The sequence below is a fragment of the Panthera uncia genome, chromosome F1 (assembly GCF_023721935.1).
Source record: "Panthera uncia isolate 11264 chromosome F1, Puncia_PCG_1.0, whole genome shotgun sequence".
Lineage (NCBI taxonomy): Eukaryota > Metazoa > Chordata > Mammalia > Carnivora > Felidae > Panthera > Panthera uncia.
This window is the reverse complement of record NC_064813.1, coordinates 31,764,101-31,788,033: the sequence shown is the minus strand read 5'-3', so window position 1 is coordinate 31,788,033 and position 23,933 is coordinate 31,764,101. Positions and strand designations below refer to the sequence as shown.

The 23,933-nt window shown below is 42.2% G+C and overlaps 1 protein-coding gene and 1 non-coding gene across 2 annotated transcripts in view; one reads left to right on the top strand and one right to left on the bottom strand.

The window, feature by feature from the left end:
- HHAT (hedgehog acyltransferase) overlaps positions 1 to 23,933 on the top strand; it is a 314,228-nt gene that overhangs the window by 30,487 nt on the left and 259,808 nt on the right. Inside the window, exon 4 of the mRNA XM_049634210.1 lies at positions 22,153 to 22,266. Coding sequence (XP_049490167.1) covers positions 22,153 to 22,266 — 114 coding nt within the window. The remainder of the gene's footprint in view (positions 1 to 22,152; positions 22,267 to 23,933) is intronic.
- Positions 6,670 to 6,786, bottom strand: LOC125926075 (U5 spliceosomal RNA). The gene has a single exon (XR_007458998.1). It is a non-coding gene; the product is annotated as a U5 spliceosomal RNA (small nuclear RNA).

The window sequence follows — 23,933 nt, the reverse complement described above, 5'->3', positions numbered from 1 at the left end:
GCAGCATTAGGGAGTGCACGGATATCTGCTGAAAGTCTTATCTCAGCTAATAGAGAGGCCAGATAGGTTCTGGACACTCCTTGCTGAACATTTCCTTTTGTTGAGGTTACAGGAGGTTGTAAGCGAATGCTACCCTGCTCCAAATTCTAATCAAAAGAAGCTATTTGGTGAGTGTAGGAATTGTGAACTTTAGACAAAAGCTTTAATGTTCTCTGACCAGTCCATCCCTTAAATGTTAGGGTTGCTAAACTCAGTGCTACTGACATTTTAGACCACATAATTCTTTGTTGTGGGGGAGCTGTTCTGTACATTGCAGGGTGTTTCGCAGCCTCCCTGGACTGTACCAGCAACGACTGACCCAAGTCATGACCGTCAAAAATGTCTCCAGGCATTTACCAGAGTAACCGGTCTGCCGCAATAGTTAGGAGCTCTCCCTGCACTGCCTTTGTCATTTCTGATTTGCCCTTTCTTTTGGTCATCCGGTTTCCTCTTCTGGATTGTGTCTCTCCCCTTCCCGGTCTGGTCCTTACTCCCTCTTCATATCCAAGCCCAGTTGTCTCCCTGTCACAGAAGCGTTGCCTGGACCTCTAAGTTGGGGCTTTCGTGCTCATCATTCCTGACACTTCACTGCCTCTCTCTTTATCTCCTTCCACACGTACTACTTTTAATGAGTGTGTTTCTGTGCCCATGTCTGAACTGAGTGTTGGGGACACAGTAGTGAACCAGACAGACAAGGCTCCTGTCCCGTTGTCTCTTGGTGGGGACAGATGGACGGTAGGTAAATGGACAATTGTAACAGCCACAGATTGAGCTAAATGATATGAAGCAAATAGATGCGGTGATGTGATAGAATGCTTTGGGTTGTATCTTGTGCCCTATGATGATAAATGTATTTGGACAGTTGTATCTTACATTATCCATCCTTCACTAGACTGTGAGTCCCACAAGGTCAGGGCTGGGATTTAATCATTCTTGCCTCTTCAGTGCCTAGAAGAGGTGAGTGTTTTGTTGAATTTAACTGTGCCAGGTTGTGACACTGGAGTTAAATGCATCAGAACTAACTGCATCTGGATAGACATGTAGGTAAATGCTAAGTGCGCCCGTGTTTATAGTCAGGGTAGGGGAGACCACCGCGGCCCAGGCATTCAGAAACCGCTTTGGGGAGGAGGAAGTTCCCGCACTGCTGAGCTCCACAGAATGGTAGGATTTGGGACGGTCCTCAGTAGGGAGATGTTCCAGAGGGGATCGCCATGACCGGAGAAGGGAAAGAGGCAGTGGGGAGATGCTGACTCAAGATGGAGCTTCCTTGGATAGTGAAGGGGGTCTGGGCTGGACCATGGTCCTCCAGTTTTTGCTGATTAACAGTTTGGAGGATTATAGCCCAATCAGGAATGCCTTTGGGCCTGGTATAAAGTCAATCGCACTTGCTGAGACACCAGATGTGGTGGGAGAGCTTGTGTGGGTGCAGCCGTCGATGACTGCTCATGACCCATATGCTGAGACATTTGCATCCTTTGCAATATCTGCTCTCTGGGCCTAGAAGCGCCCTTCCCTGCAGGCTCCAGTGCTTCTTGGAACAGTTGTGTGCTGGGAGCCCATGGGTGGCCAGGGATGGGTCCCGCCTGGTACCTTTCCAGTTCTGGCCGTTCTCTGTCTTGGTGTTTGATGGTCCCCTTGTCTTTGTCTTCGTGCTGGTTTTCTTGCTGGTGGTCCCAAGAGATAAAGGAAACTGTTTCATGCCCATGTTCCTTGCCTGATATAGGAAACTTGCTTCTGGACAGGGTCTGAATCAAACTGATAACAAGCGAAGCTCTATGTCAGGTTATACTGTCATGACTTTTTCCCCTTTTATCATTTCTGGTTCTGGTAGCATAATGGAAAGAGTGCAGGTTTGGAGTTGGTCGGACTTGAGTTCACAATGCAATTTACAGCATTTTGGAAAATGCTTTGCCTCCTCTGAGCCTTAATTTTATTACACGGGAAGGGGAGGTTGTGGGGAAAGAGATGCTGGACAGAAAAGGCCCAGCATGTGTGTGCCTGGTGCAGGACGTATGCCCAGTACGTGTTGTTGTGCTTGCTATTTTTTACCTTCCGTGGAAAACCTCCTTGTTTCAGAGTTGAGATTTGCTGATTCCCCTTCTCTGGCAAGCAGGTAATGTCCTGCAGAGAAGCATTTAAATCCAGAAGCAGACTGTTACTGGAGAGAGCACTCAAAAGCCTAATGTAACACGAAAGATTTTACATGTAATTGATTCCTCCTTCTTTCCTGAAGACACTCCTTCCTGTGGCAGGTTCTGAAACTGGGGCATCCTTGTAGGTAAGAAGTTCTTTCAGAAGAGGCAGAGAGGGATTTTCGGTGCCTGTCAGAGGGTTAGGAAGAAAAGACACGATCAGAGAAGGGAAGCTTGTTCAGTTAAGTCTTGGTGAGGAGAAAAGAGGTACTATTCTAAAGCACAGACAGTTTTTAGCTACTGAAGTTTTTGCCTGTACAGATTTTCAGGTTCAGCTTAATTTTTAATTCCTCTGTATTTCAATACTTAAAAACACAACAAGCTCTGTTTTGATTCACTTAACAAATATTCCTTGCGAGTCTACTGTGTAAGAGGTTTGCAGGGGATGTGCTGTGTGTGGGGAGGCCAGGACATTCCGGGCTCAGTGTCTCTCCTGACTGGGCTCTGGGTTTGGGGGAAAGGTGACGATGGGTGGCGAGGCGTGTGGTGCGACCCTCCGTGGGGCGTGCGGAAGCAGAAGGTGCATATGACCTGGACTCATGGCGGTTCCAGCGGCGGTGCTGGGAGCCAGTGGGGAAGGTGGGTGAAGGGCGTAGTGTGCATTTGGACCCGGACGAGAGAGCGAGAATCATTCAGCTTGGCTGGGAGGCTGGGTGTGGGGAGGAGGCGTAAGATAGAGGCTGACCACGATAGGGTCTTCTGTGGCCTCTTCCAGGAACCTTGTGATTTTCCTGCTTTGCCCACCCTGCACCTTTACCTTACCTCCCCTCAGCCCCCGAGATTTCTGCATCTCTGGAGTTAATGTCCGGGATGGGTTACCTCCTAATGTTACTCAGAACCCATTCATGGCCCCCCATTTCTGATGTGTGAAGTACAGACTCCGTAGCTGACATTCAGGCCCAGTTGTCCACTGACCCTACCTGGTTACAGCACCTCGGATCCTTGTGGTCACCCTTTGCTGCTACGTAACAGGATTGTCTGCCATTCCCTGCAGATGCCTTGATGTTTCCTACACATGACGCTTCCTGCGACTGGTGTGCACCTCCCCTCTGCTGGAGGAACAGCCCAGAGGGGACCGTCCCCGACTCCTCTCCCCTTGCTCCCGCCTCCGGTTGGCATTTCGTTCTCTCTTCTGTGAGTTCCATTTCCAGGACTCCTTCCTGAAGCGTCGTTATCTAACCGTCATCTGTTGTAGATGTAAGAGGATCTTTCGTCTCCACCTCTCCCTGCCTGAGAGCCCACTAGTGTTTGTTGGATTACGGTGAACACGCCTGTCTTGTTGGGGGCTTACTGTAAAGGAACACCGGTCCCTCAGCAACATTGGCTTTGTTTCATGTGTGTAAATTCTGGCGGGTTTAGAGAGTTTAGGTTTTTTACCTCATTTTTGTTAAGCCATAGCCTCTCAAAGATGATGCCAGTGTCATTATGTATCTCTGCCTCCCTCCATCTGATGGGAACAGATTAATAAGCACTTGGGCTGTGCGTGAGAACTTTAAGCCTATCCTTATTAACAGAAAATTGGATTTTATACAGCTTTGCCCCTTCACAGAGGGGCTGCTCAGCAGAGGCAGATTCTTGTGCTCTCTGCCAGCCCCTCCAGGCAGAGAGAATGTGGGCTGAAGAATCTCCACATGGTGGGGCCAAGAAACCCACAGCCTGGTGATGGAAGGAAGGTTCACGAGCACACGTTGGGCTTGATTTCCCTCTTGTTAACATAAAGAACTCCTGCTTCTTACCTGTCAGTATACTCTTATCTAGCTTCATCCCAGCTGGATTTCCTTCTTGATGTATGGCAGGACGAAACTGAGGTGGTGGTGATTTCCTGGGGAGGACAGAAACAAGTGCCACTCTCTGCCTTGTGTCCAAATGGGATCTGCGATGCAGATGGGTACACATCACATTTGCTCATTCACTCTGAGCCTACAGGCACCCTGCTTTGCCCTCCTGTCTCTCATATCCACTAGTTCATAGAAAATATTGTTTCATTATAAAGGCACTTGAAGAAGCCAGGGGAAATAAGGTGAAGTTAGAACCAAGAGTTTAGCTCTGCAAAACTAAGTGTGTGTGTGTGTGTGTGTGTGTGTGTGTGTGTGTGTGTGTGTGTGTGTGAGAGAGAGAGAGAGAGAGAGAGAGAGAGAGAGAGAGAGGGAGAGAGAGAGAGAGAGAGAGAGAAGGGGAAAGGGAGAGGGATGAGTAGAAACGGGGTGTTTCCCATGAATACTTAGACCTTGCAGTGGGGAAATAGGTTTTGAGTGAGAAATTTCTTGGCCACAAAGCAGTCAGTTTACATGTGACTGTTTACTTACCAACTACTTTGGGGCCCAGGCTGCAAGAGGTGCCAGAAGCTGAGAAGTAAGAGGTGTGGTTTCTTTCCTTAAGTTGCTTACACCGTGTCTGAGAATGCCAGGCTGACAGATAGCTTTAACAGGGCTGCTGCTGTCTGTGTTTAACAAAGGGGAGAGGCCTCAAGCAAACTGAACAGATACCAGTAATATACAGCCAGGACAACTGGCCCTATTTGTGTGTCCTGCCTGAAAATTGACCCTAGTATTACACTTAACACAATGTTTCCAGGCGTGTGAGTGTCTCTTGTTAGTATAGCCAAAAATTTCTGGGAGAATTTCTAACCTTGGAATGGCCAGAGAAGGCTCCCTGGAGGAGGCAGATTTGAGCTGAGGCCTTCCCTGGAGGGCCATGCTTTGAACTGACCCAAATCTGCTTGGTGGTTCAACAAAAGTCAGATTCTTCGGTTTTACTCTTAGTAGCTTCCAGCAGGTGGAGGTGGGTAGCAGTTAAATATCTTCCTGTCCCACAACTTTGCTGCCAAGTAGTATGTTCTGGGAAAAGAGTCTGGATGTGAATTGTGCCATGTGTGCAACATTTATTAGTAGGCAGGTGACAAACTTCCCATTAAACCTGTTCCTGAAAGCTCGAGAAGCCTCTGCTCTCTGACTTTAGGTTCTCCAACGAGCCACTTGCAGGAAGGATTCATCTGAGGCTGAGGCAGCCCTACTCTATGGTTGGGAGCAGATGCCCTGTGAGTCTGATCAGGGGATAGTCTTAGGAAGTGAAGGGACATAGAACCAAAGGAGGGCTAGACTTAGGGCCATTTTCCCTGAAGCTCTGGGTGCTGGGCTTTTTTTTTTTTTTTTTTTTTTGAGGGATGACTTTTATTTTTATATTTGAAGAGAGAATGATGATTTAATTCACAGGGCATTTTAAATGATGGGTCAGTAGTACTCCTCCAGGGATGCCCGGGTGGCTCAGTCAGTAAAGCATCCAACTCTTGACTTCAGGTCAGGTCATGATCTCTGGGTTTGTGAGCTTGAGCCTTGCATGGGGCTCTGTGCTGATGGTGCAGAGCCTGCTTGGGATTCTGTCTCCCTCTCTCTTTGTGCCTCCCCTGCTCATGTGCGCTCGCTCGCGCTCTCTCTCTCTCTCTGTGTTTTCAGGGCTGAACTCACTATCCAAGTACTCTGAAGAGGGGGCCACTGTCTGAGGGACTGTTGTGCCTCATCCTTATGAAGAGTATTAGAGCCTGAGAAAATCTCTAACCCACCGTATATATTGAACACCACTTCTTTCACTTCTAAATTATTTATTTCTAACATTGCTTATGGTAATAGACTCTCAGGTACGGCTTTAGATAACGATATTGGATATTATTTGAATTGCAGCCATCTGGGACTGCATTTCCGATTAGAGCCCTTCACATGCCAACTCACTCCTTCTTTCCGTGTTCTAATGGCATTCAGAGAGAAGCAGCAGATTCTTCCAGCCTAGGCAGTGTGAACTGCAGCCTGGAGCTGAAACTCGGGGAGAGATGCGGGGAGGAAGGGAAATGCTTCCTTCTCTCAGTAGTTTCCTAGAAGTAGTGCCTGTCAGCATTCTTTAAAAGGTTATTGCCTTTTAAAATCATGACATCACAGTCGGTAAGTCTCTGTTAAAAGAAGTTAGAAGCAGCTGCAGGGTGAGAGTGAGATCGAGATAGTGGGACTTGTGGGCAAAGATGTAAATAAAGGTGGGGGTGGGGTTAGTTATTTCATCATTTGGCTCCCAGGTTTCATGAAAGCAAACCTCAGACCAAATTCTATCACACATTTATTAGGCAAGCAGAAGAAATCAGTCCCAGAACCCTATGAAATCCTTTTGGAGCTTGCGCTACTGTGAAATTATATAGAGAGGGATTCCAAGCTATTTGCCATTAGAAGACATTCCTAGTAAACTACTCAGGCTTCATCATACAGTGAAATGGTTCTATCAGATAATGTCCCTAATTAGTAACTTGCTATTTTAGTAGTCTGCTAAGTGTCACTCTGCTGACACTCAGCATAATGGGTCTTAAAGTTAGCAAAAAGGAAAATTTCAAATGTCCTGGAAGGACTTTTCTTTTTCCCCCACTCCTACAAGATTGGTCTTTTGTTACAACAACTGATACAGCCTTACGCAGAGTAAGGCCTCAAAAAATTGTCAAAAGACTCAGAATTGTTTCTCTCCACGGAAATCTTTAGTAAAAGGCGAAAGATTTATTCGATCTGAGGAGAAACCAGAGTATGGCTTTGGGTTGTCAATCTTACTAGTCCACCAACCACAACTCCTAGTTCACTGATGGTGACTCTTTATCCATCAGTACTACTCTCTACCCAAAGTTTGTACAAGAAATTCTGTAAGTATGCTTCTCATAGTTAGAAATATTGAGTTGGAAGAAATATTCTTTTAAATTTGAAAAGACTGTACTCTATGAAGGGTACTATGGGAATGCAAATGAGAAGCCTGCCTGAGTCATCCACTTTGAGAGTGTTCAACTTTGTAGTCACTGCCGCTCCTGGAGCCACCATTAGGGGGCGAAGCAGAAATCTGTCTATATGCTTTGTCCTGGTTCAACCACAGAAACTACAGTTTTAGCCCTTTTGTATATTGGGACTTTGAGTATGGTTCCATTCCTTTCCTTTTCTATCCCCTAACCACCAACACAAGCAAGATACAGAACCACAAGATACAGAACCTTCTTGCTGCTTCTTTCTAATCACACCCATCCTGTTCTCCCTGTCCCTAACCCATGGAACCAGTTACATTTTCCATCTCATAATTTTGTCATTTTGAGAATGTTATACAAATGGAATCATATAGTATGTAACCTTTTGAGACTGTTTTTTTTTTTTCTTTCACACTCTAACATAACGTCCTTGAGATCCATCAAGTTATGTGTATCAGTAGTTCATTGCTTTTCACTGCAGGGTGTTAGTCCATGATGCAGATGGACCACACACTGTTGAACCATTCCATTGTTGAAGGGCATTTTGGCTGTTTCCAGTTTGGGGCTATTATGAATACATATAATGTGAGTATTTGTGTACAGGTTTTTGTGTGGACATAAGTTTTAATTTCTCAGGCATAAAATATCTAGGAGCTTGATTGCTGGATTGTACGATACAGGTATGTTAACTTTTGTGGAGAGCAGCCCAAACTATTTTTCAGAATGGCTCTACCATTTTACACTCCCACTAGCAATACATGAGATACTTAGTTTTTCTGCATACTTGCCAGCATCTGGTATTATTAAGACCCTAAATATTAGCTGTTGTGATAGCCGTGCAGTGATATCTCATGGTTTAATCTGCATTTCCCTAACAGTGATGTTGTACATCTTTTCATGTGCTTGTCATTTGTATATTCTCTTTGGTGAAATACTGTTCATGTGTTTTGCCAATTTTCCACCTGGGTTGTTTATTTTATTTTTACTGTTGAGTTTAGAGAGTTCTTTATATAGTCTAGATACTAGTCCTTTGTCAGATTGGTGGTTTGTGAATATTTTTTTGGTCAGTAGCTTGACTTTTCATCCTCTTAGGGTCTTTCACAGAAGTCCCGTTTAGTAATTTTTTTTTTCTCTTGTGGATTGTGCTTTCGGTGTCATTTCTAAGAACTCTTGGCCTAGTTGTATGGCTCATAGATTTTTTTATTTTTTTCCCAGATGTCTCATAATTTTGCATTTTACATTTAAATACATGATCCATTTTTAGTTAAAAATTTTTTTAATATTCTTAAGTAATATCTTCACCCAACGTGGGACTTGAACTTACAACACTGAGATCAAGAGTCATATGCTCTACTGACTGAGCCAGCCAGGCACCCCAAATTAATTTTTATCTTTGCTTCGGTAGAGGCTTATTTATTATTATGTTTTTTGCTTATGGATGTCTAGTTGCTACAGCACCATTAATTGAAAAGACTATTCTTCATTTCATTGAATTGTTTCTATACCTTTGTCAAAAATCAATTTGCCAGGGGTGCCTGGGTGGCTTGGTTGCTTGAGTGCCTGACTTCCACTAAGGTCATGATCTCACAGTTCATGGATTCAAGCCCCGCATCAGGCTGTGCTAACAGCTCAGATCCTGGAGCCTGCTTCAGATTCTGTGTCTCCCTTTTTTTCTGCCCCTCCTCTGCTCGCACTCTGTCTCTCAACAATAAATAAATTAAAAAAAATCAATTGGCCAGACTAGTATGGCTGTATTTCTGGGTTCTCACTTCTGTTCCATGGATCTGTGTGTCTGTCTTTCCACTGATGCCACATTCTCTAAGATTACTGGTAAGTCTTGAAATCAGGTAATATAACCTTTCTAATTTTATTCTCTTTCAAGATTGTTTTAGCTCATTTAGTTCCTTTGCCTTCCCATATACGTTTTAGAATAAGCTTTTCTGTGTCTACAAAACATTTTGCTAGGATTTCAATAGGAATTTTGTTAAAATGTTAGATCAATTTTGGGAACACTTATGTCTTTACTACGTTGACTCTTCGAACCCTTGAGGGTAGCGTATTATTCTATATACCTCTTTTGATTTATTTGTGTTTGTAGTTTTTAGCATACAAATTTTATACATGTTTTGTTAGATTTATACCTATAATTTATACCTATAAAATTCCTTTTTTTTTAACACTTAAAATTGTTTTTAATTTTATTTTAAATTTAAACTCTACATTTGGGGTTTGAACTCAAAATCCCAAGATCAAGAGTTGCATGTTCTTTTTTTTTTTTTTTAATATGAAATTTATTGTCAAATTGGTTTCCATACAACATCCAGTGCTCATCCCAACAGGTGCCCTCCTCAATGCCTATCACCCACCCTCGTCTCCCTCATGAGTTGCATGTTCTACCAACTGAGCCAGTGAGACACCCCTAAGTGTTTAAATTTTGAGCAATTATAAATGGTCTTATAGTTTTAATTTCAATTTCTATGTTAATTGCTAGTATATAGAAGTATAATTCACTTTTATATTTTGATCTTATATCCTAGGACTTTTCTGAACTCATTTATCATAGGAGGTGTTTTTTGTTTTCTCCCTTTTTTGATTTGTCAAGGTTTTCTACTTGGACAACCAAATGAGGATAATTTTATTTCTTAATTTTCAATCTGTATACCTTTTATTTTCTTATTGTACTGGCTAGGACTCCCAGTATTATGTTTAGTAAGACTGATGAGAGTCTACATCCTTGTCTTTTTCTTATTCTTAACCATTCAGGCTTCACCAATAAGTTTGATGTTTCTGTATATTTTTTGTAGATATTCTTTATCAAGTTGAGGAAGTTCCTCTCTATTCCTAGTTTTCTGAGAATTTTTATGAAAGAGCATTGAATTTTGTCAGATATGTTTTTCTGCGTCAGTTGATATGATCATGGGATTTTTTTTCTTCAGAATGTTAATATGGTGGGTTACTTTGATTTTTCGATATTAAATCAGCCTTCTATCCCTGGATAAACCCACTTGGTTGTAGTGTATAATTTTTTTATACATTGCTGGAATTCATTGGTTAATGTTCTGTTTAGAATTTTTGTGTCTATATTCATGAGGGATATTGGACTGTAGTTTCTCTTGGTACTGTTGGATTTTGAGCAATTATATATAGCCTTGTATTTTTAACTTCATATTTCATGTGTTTATTGTGAGACTTGCAAAATGTGTTAGTGTTTCCCTCTTAAAAAGAACATCTTTAGATGTCTAATAGAATTCTTCAGTGAAACCACTTGGGACTAGAAATTTCTTTTTAGGGAGTTTTTAAATTATGAATTTAATTTTTTTGGTAGTTGAAATGATATATTTTGTATTGGGTGAGTTTTGGTAGTTTGTGCTTTTCAAGGAATTATTCTATTTTATCTAAGTTGTCAAATGTATATAGAGTTGTTCATAATATCCCTTATTAGCCTCAGTTTCTGTGGAGCTTGGTGATATCCTGTTTCATTCCTGATATCTGTAATTTAGGCTGTCTTCTCTTATTCTTTCTCCATTTGCTAGAGATTTGTGAACTTGATTTTTACAAAGAACTAGCTTTTCATTCCGTTGATTTTTCTGTTTCCTTGATTTCTGCTCTTATCTATGGTTCCTTCTTCCCGCTTACTCTGAGTTTATTTTGCTCATTTGTTAGTTTCTTGAGGTGGTAGCTTAGAGTTTTGAGACTTTTACTCTTTTTTTTTAATTTTTTAACATTTATTTATTATTGAGAGAGGCTGAGCATGAGCAGGGGCAGGGGGAAGGGCTATTTAGAATGGGTTATTTAGAAGTATGTTGCTTAATTTCTAGGTGTTTGGAGATTTTCCTGTTATCTTTCTGGTACTGATTTCTGGTTTGATTCCATTGTGGTCAGAAAATACACTGTGTATGATGAAATTCTTTTAAATTTGTTGATTTGTATCATGGCCCAGGATATAGTCTATTTTAGTGAATGTTCCATGGATCTTTAAAAAGAATGTGTGTTCTGATGCTGTTGGATGGAATGTTCTATAAATGTCGATTAGATCCTGTTGGTTGGTGGTAAGTTTTCCTGTATCCTTGGTTTTTCTGTCCAGCAGTTTTATCAACTGTTGAGAGAGAGGGGTGTTGAAGTCTTCAGCTGTAATGGTGGATTTGTCTTTCCTTTTCTGTCATTTCTTTTTCTTTTTTTTTTTTTTTTTAAACGTCTTTTATTTATTTTTGGGACAGAGAGAGACAGAGCATGAACGGGGGAGGGGCAGAGAGAGAGAGGGAGACACAGAATCGGAAACAGGCTCCAGGCTCCGAGCCATCAGCCCAGAGCCCGACGCGGGGCTCGAACTCACGGACCGCGAGATCGTGACCTGGCCGAAGTCGGACGCTTAACCGACTGCGCCACCCAGGAGCCCCTCCTTTTCTGTCATTTCTTCATGGATTTGACAGCTCTGTTATTTGGTACAGACACATTTAGGGTTGTCTTCTTGTCGGATTTACCCTTTTATCATTATTGAATGATCCTTTTGAGCCTGGTGATTTTCTTTCACCAAAGTCGTCTTGATCTGATATTAATATAGTGACTGCTGCTTTCTTTTGTATGGTGTATCCTTTTCTATCCTTTACTTTCAGCCTACCTGTATTTGAAATGAATTTTTATAATTTATTTTTCAGTTTATTTTGAGAGAGACCACGAGCTGGGGGGAGGGGCAGAGAGAGAGAGAGGGAAGGAGGGAGAAAGGGAGAGAGAATCCCAAGCAGGCTCTGCAGGGTCAGTGCAGAGCCGGATGTGGGGCTCAAACCCAAGAGAGTATGAGACACAACCTGAGGGGAAATCAAGAGGTGGATGCTCAACCGACTGAGCCTCCCAGGTGACCCTAATGTGAATTTTTATAGACAGCATAGATTTGGATCATTTCCTAAAAATTCATTCTGCCATTTTCTTTTCATTTTTAAAAAAAATTTTTAACACTTATTCATTTTTTCAGAGGCAGAGAGAGACAGAGTATGGGGGAGGGGCAGAGAGAGGGAGACACAGAATCAGAAGCAGGCTCAGAGCCCGTTGCGGTACTCGAACTCAAGACTGTGAGATCATGACCTGAGCCAAAGTTGGATGCTCAACAGACTGAGCCACCCAGGCACCCCTGCCATTTTCTTTTAATTGGTATATTTAATTTGATTTGGGTTCATTCAGCATCTGTAGGTTTATGCCTTTTATCAAATTTGTGTGGTTTGTAGCCATTATTTTAATTTTTTTTTTTCAGCCTTACATTTTTTTCCTTTCCTTCTAGGATTGCAGTGACATGAAAGTTATATCTTTTATAATTGTACCACAGGACTCTGAGGTTCTGTTTATTTTCTAAGCCTATTCTGTTTCTCAGATTGTATAATTTCTATTGACCTATCTTTAGGTTCAGTGATTCTTTTCCTATGTCATCTGCCCTATGAAGCCCATCTGTGGGTTATTTTATTTTGTTTATGTCATTCCTCAAATCCTGAGTTTCCTAGCCAGGCTGCTTTCTTCTTTTCATCTTTGAGAGTCGTCTTATGTTTGTTTTATAGTTATATCCAGAGTTTTTAGCTATCCTTAATGGGAGGATTAGGGAGACATGAGTTTATTAGACAAGGGTGTGATACAAGATACATGTGAACGTCACATGGAAGAAGTACATAGGCGGGATCTGTGGAAGGGGTGTGGGGCTTCCATGCCCTTTCCGGGAGCGCCCTCTCCCAGCACCTCCGTGCATTCACCAACCCAGAAGCTCTGTGAACCCTGGTACTTGTGGAACTTTGATGGAGGCTTCCTCACCTAAGCATGAACATTCATTTGACTTCCAGCCTGCCTCCCCTGTCTGGAGAGGGGGTGGGGCTGAAAATTCCAAGCTTCTAATCACGGCTTGGTCTTTCTGGTGACCAGCCCTCATCCGGGAGGCCACCAAGAGTCACCTTGTTACAACACAAGGTGTTCCTCCCAACCAGAAAATTCCAAGGGAATTAGGAGCTCTGTGTCAGGAACTAGGGTCAAAGACCAAGTATTAGAACAAAAAATGTTCCTATGGTCTTATTACAAGAAATTACAAGGGTTTTAGGAGCTCTGTGCCAGGCACTGGGAGCAGAGACCAGTATATGTAATTTCTCTTTTACAGGGAGGTGTCTCTGAGAGCTTGGGCAGCTAATGGGCAAAGGGGACAGATAGAAAAGGTGTGTGGGAGAACCCTTCATATACTCTGCCACTTCCCGGGTCTTTCATGCAGTGTGTAAAATTCAAGGAAAAAAAATGGTATCTGGGATGATGAAGACTTGCCCTCCTGTACCCCCTGGAAAGATGACAAAAATGTTAGTTTTTCTTTTTTATCACTCCTTTCTTTTTAAAAATGTTTTAATGTTTATTTTTGAGAGAGAGAGACAGGGACAGAGCATAAGTGGGGGAGGGGCAGAGAGAGAGAGGGAGACATAGAATCTGAAGCAGGCTCCAGGCTCTGAGCTGTCCGCATCGAGCCCAGTGAAGGGCTCAAACCCATGAAATTCGAGATCATGACCTGAGCTGAAGTTGGATGCTTAACTCACTGAGCCATCCAGGTGCCTCTATCCCTCATATCTTTCTTAATTGGCCTTCTGCCCTGAAGACTTGACATTTGGGGATTCCACCTGGAGTTCTAGTTTGCTAGTTTTTGCCCACTGCAGGGATGTTGTGTATTAACTAGTTTTCTTGTATGTATGCAAACTTCCTAAGCAGAAAACAAATTCTCCGAGTGGGAGGGCCATGTTAGGGGCCAAGGCCCTCAAAGGTTGGCGGACCATTTTTTTCTTCTATGTTACTGTGACTCCTTTTGTATTTTTGGTATTCAGGAGAAGAGACGCTAATAGGATACATGATTTATTAGAGTTTGTAGCTGGGAAATCATATGTTAATAATTGGCTGTCCAGCCATCCTGTTCTATTACTTTTTTTGTCATGATCCCTAACTTATTTATCAGCCTTATTACTCATTTACATCTCATTTCTCCATATACTTGGTAGAAAATATAGTGTTTTTGCAGTTTGAGAGGTGTGGAGAAAGGAATATAATTTTTATAAAGCCTTGACTTCATACTAGAAAGTACTATTTCTTTTTAAAAATTTGATTCTTTTTGTTAGCTCCAGGAAGAAAAGGAGAAATATAGGGTAGACAAGGCAGAGACAGAATCTTTACATGTTTGATCAAGTATATGCGTAAGTCCTGAATACTCTGGAACAACTTCTAGGAAGTAGGTAGGTAGAGGGGTAGTCAGAGAATGTTACTGAGTTTAGGTTGTTAGTTGGGTTGAAGAGATTCGAAGAATTTAAGTGTTCTTGATTTAGTTAAGTCATCTTGAGAGGCTTTTTCTTCTGCAGAACATCTGTCTGCCCCCATTATGCCCTGGATGGATTGTGAGGCTTAGATCATGAAGGCCAGTTAAGAGACTGGGAATGACACACAGTAGAACCATTGTAGTTTACGCCAGCCCTGTCGATGGATCCCTATCCTGTGAGTATCTTCTTTACCTGTGGAGGCCGGTAAAGACATTTAAGCAGAGACTTTATTATTTACAGAATAAAAAATTTGGTAGGGAAAACATTTTATCTTTGAGGAAATGTTGGTTGGGGGAAGAGTGTCTCTGGAAATTGTGGGCAGTAAAATAATTTTGTTCAAATTATTTTAGAAATAGCAAAGCATCTGTTGAAAGAGAAAACTATTCCAATAATCGCTAAATGAATCATTAGCCTGAGTTCATTCAGAGAGCAGTGCTTCTTCTGTGCGGAGTTCCTACATATTAGTCCTCTTTTTTTTTTTTTTTCTTTCTCCTTTGGAAATTTATAGGCCATTAAGGTGAGCTTGTTGCTTTTGAATGTGCAGGGAAACATTTCTGGATTCAGGTATCTTATAAAGGTTTTCCTGTTCAGAGGTGACTTTTGCTCAGTGTGATTAGGAATTGGGTCTTGAGGTAAATAATATGAACATAATGCTATGTAGGAAATAGATACATAAAAGTGTCTAACGTTTCTGTTATATTTATTTTTGGTGAAATGCTGGATATGAGGGTAAGGAAAATAGTAATATACAGTATATTCAGCTCTCTGTTGTTTTCTCTGAGAAAAAGAGAGTTATGGTAATGAAAAATACAGATTGGTAAGTAAGGTAGATCATTTTCTATTTGGTTTTGAAATATATAAACAGATGCACTTGTGAATGTGCAACACTCATTGCCTTCATTATCCAGTTCTAGAACCTCTTGGACCGGCTAGGCTGGTGTTTTGCTCCATTTCATTTTCCTGCACTAAACAGACTTATTTTGGAATAGTTTTCTTTAAAGTGAATATTCTATGCAAGTTGGTGCAGCCACTCTGGAAAACAGTGTGGAGGTTCCTCAAAAAATTAAAAACCGATCTACCCTATGACCCAGCAATAGCACTGCTAGGAATTTACCCCAGGGATACAGGAGTGCTGATGCATAGGGGCACTTGTACCCCAATGTTTATAGCAGCACTTTCAACAATAGCCAAATTACGAAAAGAGCCTAAGTGTCCATCAACTGATAAATGGATAAAGAAATTATGGTTTATATACACAATGGAATACTACTTGGCAATGAGACAGAATGAAATATGGCCTTTTGTAGCAACATGGGTGGAACTGGAGGGTGTTATGCTAAGTGAAATAAGTCAGGCAGAGAAAGACAGATACCGTATGTTTTCACTCTTATGTGGATCCTGAGAAACTCAACAGAACACCATGGGGGAGGGAAAGGAAGAAAAAAAGGGAGGGAGCCAAAGCATAAGAGACTCTTAAAAACTGAGAATAACCTGAGGGTTGATGGGGGGGTGAGAGGGAGAGGAAAGTGGGTGATGGGTATTGAGGAGGGCACCTGTTGGGATGAGCACTGGGTGTTGTATGGAAACCAATTTGACAATAAATTTCATATTAAAATAAATAAATAAATAAAGTGAATATTCTCGTAGTGGGTTCTGTTACACAAGTAGAACTGGACTGCAGTCAGGAGAAAAATCCCTTCCAAAGTATGTTGATCAAGGTTCTGTTCCAGACAACAGAATCCACCCTGGTCTGCTTAAGCAGAAAGGAATGTATTGCAGGGATTTAAGGAGATTTTAGAACAGTCAAAAGGACTGCAGGGACAGGCACGAAGTGAACTTCCAGGAGCAATTTCCAGAGCAAAACTATGGCTGCTGGACAGGTCCCAGCCTGAGTGGACAGTGCAGCGAGTGTGCTAACCAAAACTGCCAACCCTCCGGATGGACTGACTGAACCCTGGAGTGTCCACTGATGGTGCTGCGGAAAAACAAGGGCCTCTGCCACTATACTTTCAGAAGAGTCTCCCAGCCTGCACATCTTTATGTTCTTATCAGAGTCATTGTGTATTTGTTCATCAGAAGCTGGGGCACATGTAGACATGCTAGCTGCAGGGAATTCTGGGAAATGTAGGTAATGTAAGGTTTTTGTTGTTGTTGTTGTTGTTGTTGTTGTTGTTTGCCTTCTGACCTCTAATGTACAGGAAGTCATGCTAGAAAAGGGTTGGAAGAGTCGGCCATACAGAGCCGACATTTTATTTTGAGAAGAAGGTAGGATGGTCCCTTTCCCCTGGCATTTCAGATCTTGCAGCTTTTCTGAATGTTCATGTTTCCCTTTGGTTAACCATGGATTCACTTCTGTTCAGTCCAGTTTCTAGAACCTTTCTGCCTTCCTTTCTTTTGAGTGGGTTTGGGGGATCTTGAGCATGTCAATTCTCTCAGATTTGGCCTGTGAGTATCTCTGTTTCAGGATATGCAGCCTGAAAACTCTTGAATTTGTTTTTCCAGGACTATCAGACTAAAATAGTTTATTGTTTATGTATACTTAACAAATACATGCATAGCACAAAAACATACACGGTACTAATCACTCTGTGGGAATCCCCATCCATCCTCCCTTCAGGGCTCCAGAGAAGCATGGAAATGAATGTCAGATTTAACTCTGAGTCAAGTAGTTGGACATTCTAGCTGAAGATTCTGGAGATGGATGGTGGTTACAGTTGTGTAACAGTGTAAGTGTACTTAATGCCACTGAGCTGTGCACTTACAATTTACCATCTTAACTATTTTTGTGTTATAGGTATTTACCACATGAAATATGGGCCTTGTGGTCTAGTACCTAGGGCTTTGAAATCAGCCTTTGTCACGTATTTGCTCTTGGACCTGGGACATGCGATATGTAGCCTCTCTGAGGATGGTTGACTTATCTTGCTATGGGCAGAATCCTACGACACAGTGAATACACTGTAGTAGTTTCTACCCAATCTGGGGAAGAGGGCAGGCTGGTGGACTTTCTGGAACAGAGCAGGTGGACTGTGTGGAGGCCTGGATTGGTCACTGGGGGGGTGATGGGAGATCAACCCCTCGCCTGAATGGTGGGTGCTCAGTCAGCAGTCTGTAGACACTCTATTAGTAGTGTCTCTTTCCCTTAGTCTGGAAAGTAGCTTTTTTTTTTTTTTTAATTTTAATGTTTATTTTTGAGAGAGACAGAATGAGAGTGGGAGAGGGGCAGAGAGAGGGGGAGACACAGAACCTGAAATGGGCTCCAGGCTCTGAGCTGTCAGCACAGAGCCCCATGTGGGGCTTAAACTCACGAGCCATGAGGTCATGACCTGATCCAAAGTTGGCTGCTTAATGTACTGAGCCACCCAGGCACCCCTACTTTTTTTTTTTTTTTTTTACTCTCTTAAGGGCATCTTAGACATCATGCTAATTTAGCCTTTCGTTTTAGACGTAGAAGGCTCAGATCCAGAGAGCCTAGTGACTTACCCAGGTTTGTGCAGGAGTAGAAATGAACATAGGCTGATTTTAGGGATGCCTGGGTGGCTCAGTCAGTTAAGCGTCCGACTTCAGCTCAGGTCATGATCTCACGGTCCGTGAGTTCGAGCCCCGCGTCGGGCTCTGTGCTGACAGCTTGGAGCCTGGAGCCTGCTTTGGATTCTGTGTCTCCCTCTCTCTCTGCCCCTCCCCTGCTCATGCTCTGTCTCTCTCTGTCTCAAAAATAAATACAAACATTAAACAAATTAAAAAAAAAAAAGAACTTAGGCTGATTTTACTCCCCCACCATTAAAAATAAATTTTTTTTAACGTTTATTTATCTTTGAGAGAGAGAGACAGATACAGAGACAGAGCGTGAGAGGGGTAGGGGCAGAGAGAGAGAGGGAGACATAGAATCTGAAGCAGGCTCCAGGCTCCCAGCTGTCAGCACAGAGCCTGATGCGGGGCTCGAACTCACAAGCTGTGAGATCATGACCTGAGCCGAAGTCAGACGCTCAACCGACTGAGCCACCCAGGCACCCGTCCCCCATCATTTTTAAGGCTTGCCAAATGTTGGGCATACCTGATGCAAATTTGGTTAAGTCAAGGTTACTTTCAAGAACTTACCATTTTTCTCCCTAGAGAGAAAATACATGAATTGACTATAATAAAAAGTGCTCCAATAAGTTATGTTATAATAAAGGTGCTGGAATTCAGATGTGAATGACAGGGACACAATGAAGTCCACCCGGAAGAGGGAAGAAGACCTCACACTTGAGCCAACATCTTTGTGGTTATGGTGGTATTAAGGAGGTACCTCTCGGAGGCAGTTTGGTTAGTAGGGTGCATGTATGTGTGCGCGCGCGCGTGTGTGTGTGTCTGTCTGGGTGGATTAGGGAAGTCCAGGTAGAGTCAGCACAAGTAGGAACATCTTGGAAAAGGACTTCCTCTTTGGTAACAGGTCTGTGTTTGAAATCCAGCTCACCCCTCTACTCGTTATGGGCAAATAATTTGTCTATTCAAAAAACTTGAAGGGTTGTTGTGAGGTTGTTAGAAAACACATACCCAGAATGGTAGTGATTTACATGAGAAGGAAAGGTCTGTCTTATACAAGTGTATGTGTTTGAATTACATCACTGTGACCTCTCTTGTTTTACAGTGGATTTTCAGTGTCTTGATTGCGGGGTGTCGGTGTTGGTGATGTGAGTTCCCCAAGGGTGAGGAATACACAGGTTTTCCCACAGGGCCTAGCATAGGACTCTGCTCTCTGGCTGGGGAAAGAAGCAATTAAGAATACCAGGCCCAGGCCCTTTCTTTTGTGAAGAATAGGAAAGACTGTTTCACCAGGAAGTTGGAGTCACTATTTAAGAGATGCCTAGAACTGTCATGTGCTTTTAGGTTTCTCGGTTTTGCCTGGTTGCAGATTGAAAGTATCAGAATGAGTAACTGTGCATGTTAACTTACTTAGTTTAAAACATGTTGAATTAAGGTGCTCAGAGTTTCCGACAGTGAGCAGGATGATGGCTGTTCTGTTGGCAAATATTAGCTTTAGTGTGTACCTGCCTGGGAATTCTATGGGGTGGGGTGCACTGTTAAGGGTCCTCTGGGGTGACGACCATTCAGGTGGAAGGAGGCATAATAAGTGATGTAGATCTTTGCTGCTCAAAATGTGGTCCCTGGGCCAGCAGATATCATCACCTGGGAGCTTGTTAGAAATAGAGAATCCCAGGCCCCATCCCAGAGGTGAGATGCTGGGCCAGAATCTGCATGTTAGTAGGATGTGTAGATGATTTGTGTGCACACTGAAGCTTGGGAAGCACGGATCTAGAAGATTGGATGTAGATTACCGTTCCTTGGAGTTTAGTCTCCCCTTTCTCTGTGGAGGAGCCTTCCTGGTTCTGTCTGACTTGAACTGATCCCTTGTTTATGTCTGGCTCACTTAGAGACCTGAAGAAGAGTGTTTTAATTGACTAAGAACTGCAGGGTCAAGAAAGGAAGTGGAGGAAGGAACAGAATATGAAAAAATTGTTCTTAATTTGAGGCTTTAACATTTGCCTTGAAACGTGTGATTGAACTCAGTATCTGTAAAGTTTTTGCTTATAAAAGCAGGTGAGTCAACATTTTTCTTACCCAAATCATCAACCACTAGTTATTGGCCATCTTGTTCCATTCATTGGCTCAACTTTCTGTCCGATTATTTCCTTAGGATAGACATGATTTCCTTTAGGTAAATATGTTAAATGGAGAAGGATAGACATGAGAGAAATGTTTTTATTTCCTTTAAATGGATATTTTCTGCAAAGGAATTAATGATGAAAGACCCTAACTTTTGTTGATGGGGTTTTACTAGCACAGGGTTTTCAGTAGGCCTGGGCCTTCCGTTGGAACAGCAAGGTCTTTTTGGTTTCTTACATTTTATGAGATATCATTTTTCCCCTAGAAAGTTAAAGTTGGAGAGGCTTTGAAGCATTGGTAAGCCTGGGGTTCTGAATTTAAAGTGTTATTCTTAGTGTTTAAGAACACTCTTTATAATAAAAAAAGGTAGGATATTGGAATATTTTTGAGGGGGGAATTAAAAAAATTCAACCTCGACTTTTAGTGTCTCTTTGCCTGTATCCTTGTTACAAAAGCGGCACTTTCCCAGCATGGCATCATCACGTGACCTTTGAGCTTGTTTGCATTCATTCATTTAATTGACTCATCTGAAATTTTTGAGATGAGGAAACGAGCTTTGGATCAGGGATTGAGAGCCAAGGTAAAGGTTTGAGTTCTCTGCTCTGCTGCTGCCTGGCCATGTGGCACGTGCACATCTTGGACCCTGTCATCATCTCTGAATGGAAAGAATTGGATGAGACCCATAATTTTTATGGGGATGGGGGCTCTATGAGCAGGTTGTCTATGGATCACGATCTTGAATGTGAGGAACATGTTTTATTTGATGATGTACAATACTGTATTCATTTGGAAAATGGAAAAACTTTTTTTTTTTTTTTAAAACAAGTGGCACATTGTAAAGCATGATACAGTCTTGCTGGTTAACATAGGATGAGAAGTACATGGGACTAACAGTTGGTGGCAAGGAGCAGTTTTTATTGAGTGCAGCGTGCCAGGTACTGTTTTAAACTTTCGGTATGCATATGTTCTCATTTAAACTTCACAAACCCCTGGAAGATCAGTACTGTTATCACATGAGCAGATAGGTCAGAAAGGTATAAAGTATCTCACTCAGAGTCATCACAGACAGTATATGGGTAGATCTGGGATCTAAACCAGAACAAGCTTATAACCTTGGCTACGAGGTTTGCTACCTCTGTATTCATAGTCTGATATGAATCAAGATAAATTTTATCTATGCTTTACCTTCTGGAAAAAGAGTTTTTAAATGTGTAACTGGTGTGAAATTACTCTTCAATCCTTAGGTATAAAAAAAAATCATGTATTTTCCTCTAAATCCAATTAAAGTTCCATTTGCAGAGACTGGTGAGTTGTTCCATATCAATAGTCACTCGGGATTCCTTCCCCACCCACACAGCTGGGCTAGAAAATCCTGAGGATCTCAAATCCCCACTTCATCATTGAGATGCTCATTGGCCAAGCGTGCATTGCCCATTTTAGAGTGGCCAATCACTGTTTGTTCCCTCCATATTTGAATCAGCTGCCATGATCTCCCTAGGGCTCCCAAGTCCAAACCAAGGTTTTTGGATGTTAGTCCCCAGCTATTCACACGTCTAGTCTTACCCAGAAGTTTTCACCTGCTTCTGCCAGGGAGCTGCATGGATACTGTTCCTGGTGCATGTCTAGACATGGGGTGATAATGGACACCTACACACAGGGTGTTAATGGACACAGAGCTTCCTGAAGGGAAGTGAAGTATATCTTTCATTCTTTCATCCTTATCCTATGGAGAATTGGTTAATTTCATTCTCCTGCCCAAATTGACAGCAAGACTTAACACGATTGACCTTAAGCAATTTTATTAGCAGCCAATTTGCATTTCTCTCGTTTGCGTGGCTAACCTGAGATAGTGCAAGCAATGAACTGATATTATCTATGTGACACCGGGTACATGAATTGAATTCTTTAAGCCTCTGTTTCATCTTTTATGAAATGGGAATAATAATGGTTTTTGTTCCACAGAGGGTCCTGGGGGATCAGCTCTGAAAAGACACTGATTCGGAGAAGGGCAGTGAGACCAGCCAAGCTGGAGGGAAGGGTACAAGCTGGTGGTGTTGTGGCAGCGCTGGGGCTGGGAATGCGCGCATATCATTTGGAGTTTGGACTCTCGTTGTCCTTCTTTCCGGTTGTTTTATTAACTGGAGTTTCTGTTCTGCCTAAGATGTACCAAAATCCCTCAGATAATCTCCTGTTTTGCTCTCTTTAGGACCCAAATGACTTTGAGTGGAGCTTCTGGATGGAATGGGGAAAACAGCAGCTGGTGCGGTTTCTGCTGGGCCACATGGCTGTGTCTCAGGTGGCCGGCGTGCTTGCAAGGAAGGTATGATTATGTGCAGCATTTCCTCTTATGCCTGTTTCTTTGCCTTTTGAGAGGAAAGAGTCCTGAACTGGGAATCAGGAGATGTGGATATTGGCCTTGGGAGCCTGGAAAAGATGAGAAAGAATTGCTAATGATCAATAAGACATTTATGGTAAAGATCTCATACATTCTTATCCTGCATTTGCTTCCTCCAGGTTATTTTTAAAACCATTGAATATGAAGGTTTTAGAATAAAACTAAGATCATACCCGATCAAATGATCGTATTGAAAAAACACCGATTGTTGAGGACAATGTATAAGTTCAGGAGAAAGTAGTGAATGATATCACTAAATGGGAATCATTTCAATGTCGAATAATTTATGCCACGGTAGCTGTTGTAGATCAGAATTCAGTAGTATTTTTTTTATTCTTGCCCTGGCTTGGAGTGGAGAACAAGGGCTACTTCAAAGGGGATGTTTGAGAAGTGCTTTCACAGAAGGGAGGATTGAAAGCCTCTTGATGGGTTTAGCTCCCAAGGGATCTCAGACGCTGCCTGGAGGATCTTTCTGTCGCTGAGGGGCCAGGCTTTTGTCCAGCGTCTTCTGATACACGCTTCTTGACTCTGTAGATTCCCCAAGTGAAAAAAAAATGAGTCTGTGCTTGGAAATTACATAGTGAAGATGACCCGACCAAAAACTGACTTGGAAGTCAGCCCACAGGAAACGTTTGATTCTTAGAGGTTCATGGAGGTGAAGAGACCGAAGAAGCAGGAGCCTCTGGGCACGACAGACCACAGTGTGAGGCTAAGGAAAACAGGGTGTCGTGTGGTTAGAAACGTGTACCAGACGTGGGCTGTTTTTTAGCTCTTTCTTGAAAATCGGTGCTTTTCAGGATCGTGTCTCATCCTGGAAGATAGGAAATTCCAACGACATGTTAACTTTGTTTTAAATGTGATACTGATTATTTTTTTGTACCCAAGTGGTTCCCATCTTCTAAAATGGCAAAAACTTCACTGTTATATGCTGCCAGATCTTCATACATTAAAACGTTTCATAGAGCTTTCTGAGCAGACCCAATAGTAAATAATAATTTTTTGGGTGTCCCTAAGCTAGTAGCAATTTTAGGTACCTAAGCCCTCATTAATAGGTTTCTTTTCTTCCACAAATTTCTGTTTGGTCTTTTTTTTTTTTTTTTTTTTTTTTTTTTAAGACTTCAAGTTTTCTAGAGATTTAACATTTTTGTGTCTAACTAAAATTTCTCTGCCCACAGACAGATGACTTATTGCCCCAGGTCTCAGTTTTCCCATCTGTGAAATGAATAGCTTACTACCTGTCACTGTTACTTGTGTGAGGGAAAGACGAAGGATGTCAAGGAGGATCTGTGAGATGTGTCCACTCTTGCTACTGCTGCCATGGTTGTGGGTGAACTGCAGTGCAGCAGAAGAGTACGAGATGACGATGTGTCGGGTCTTTGGCTTTCTCACTGATTAGGTTTATAACTTTAGGAAAGCTTTTCACGGCAGGATTTTAATTCGTCATTTTGTGTAAGGTAGGGGTGGTAAGAGAGCATTATTATTTTTTTTAACCCCCTTAAAAATGAGGAGCTTCATTTGTCATAAATGTCATTAAAAAGTAAAGGTGAAACATGGAGAAAACAGGACAAAGAGAAAGCACAAAAGAAATGGCA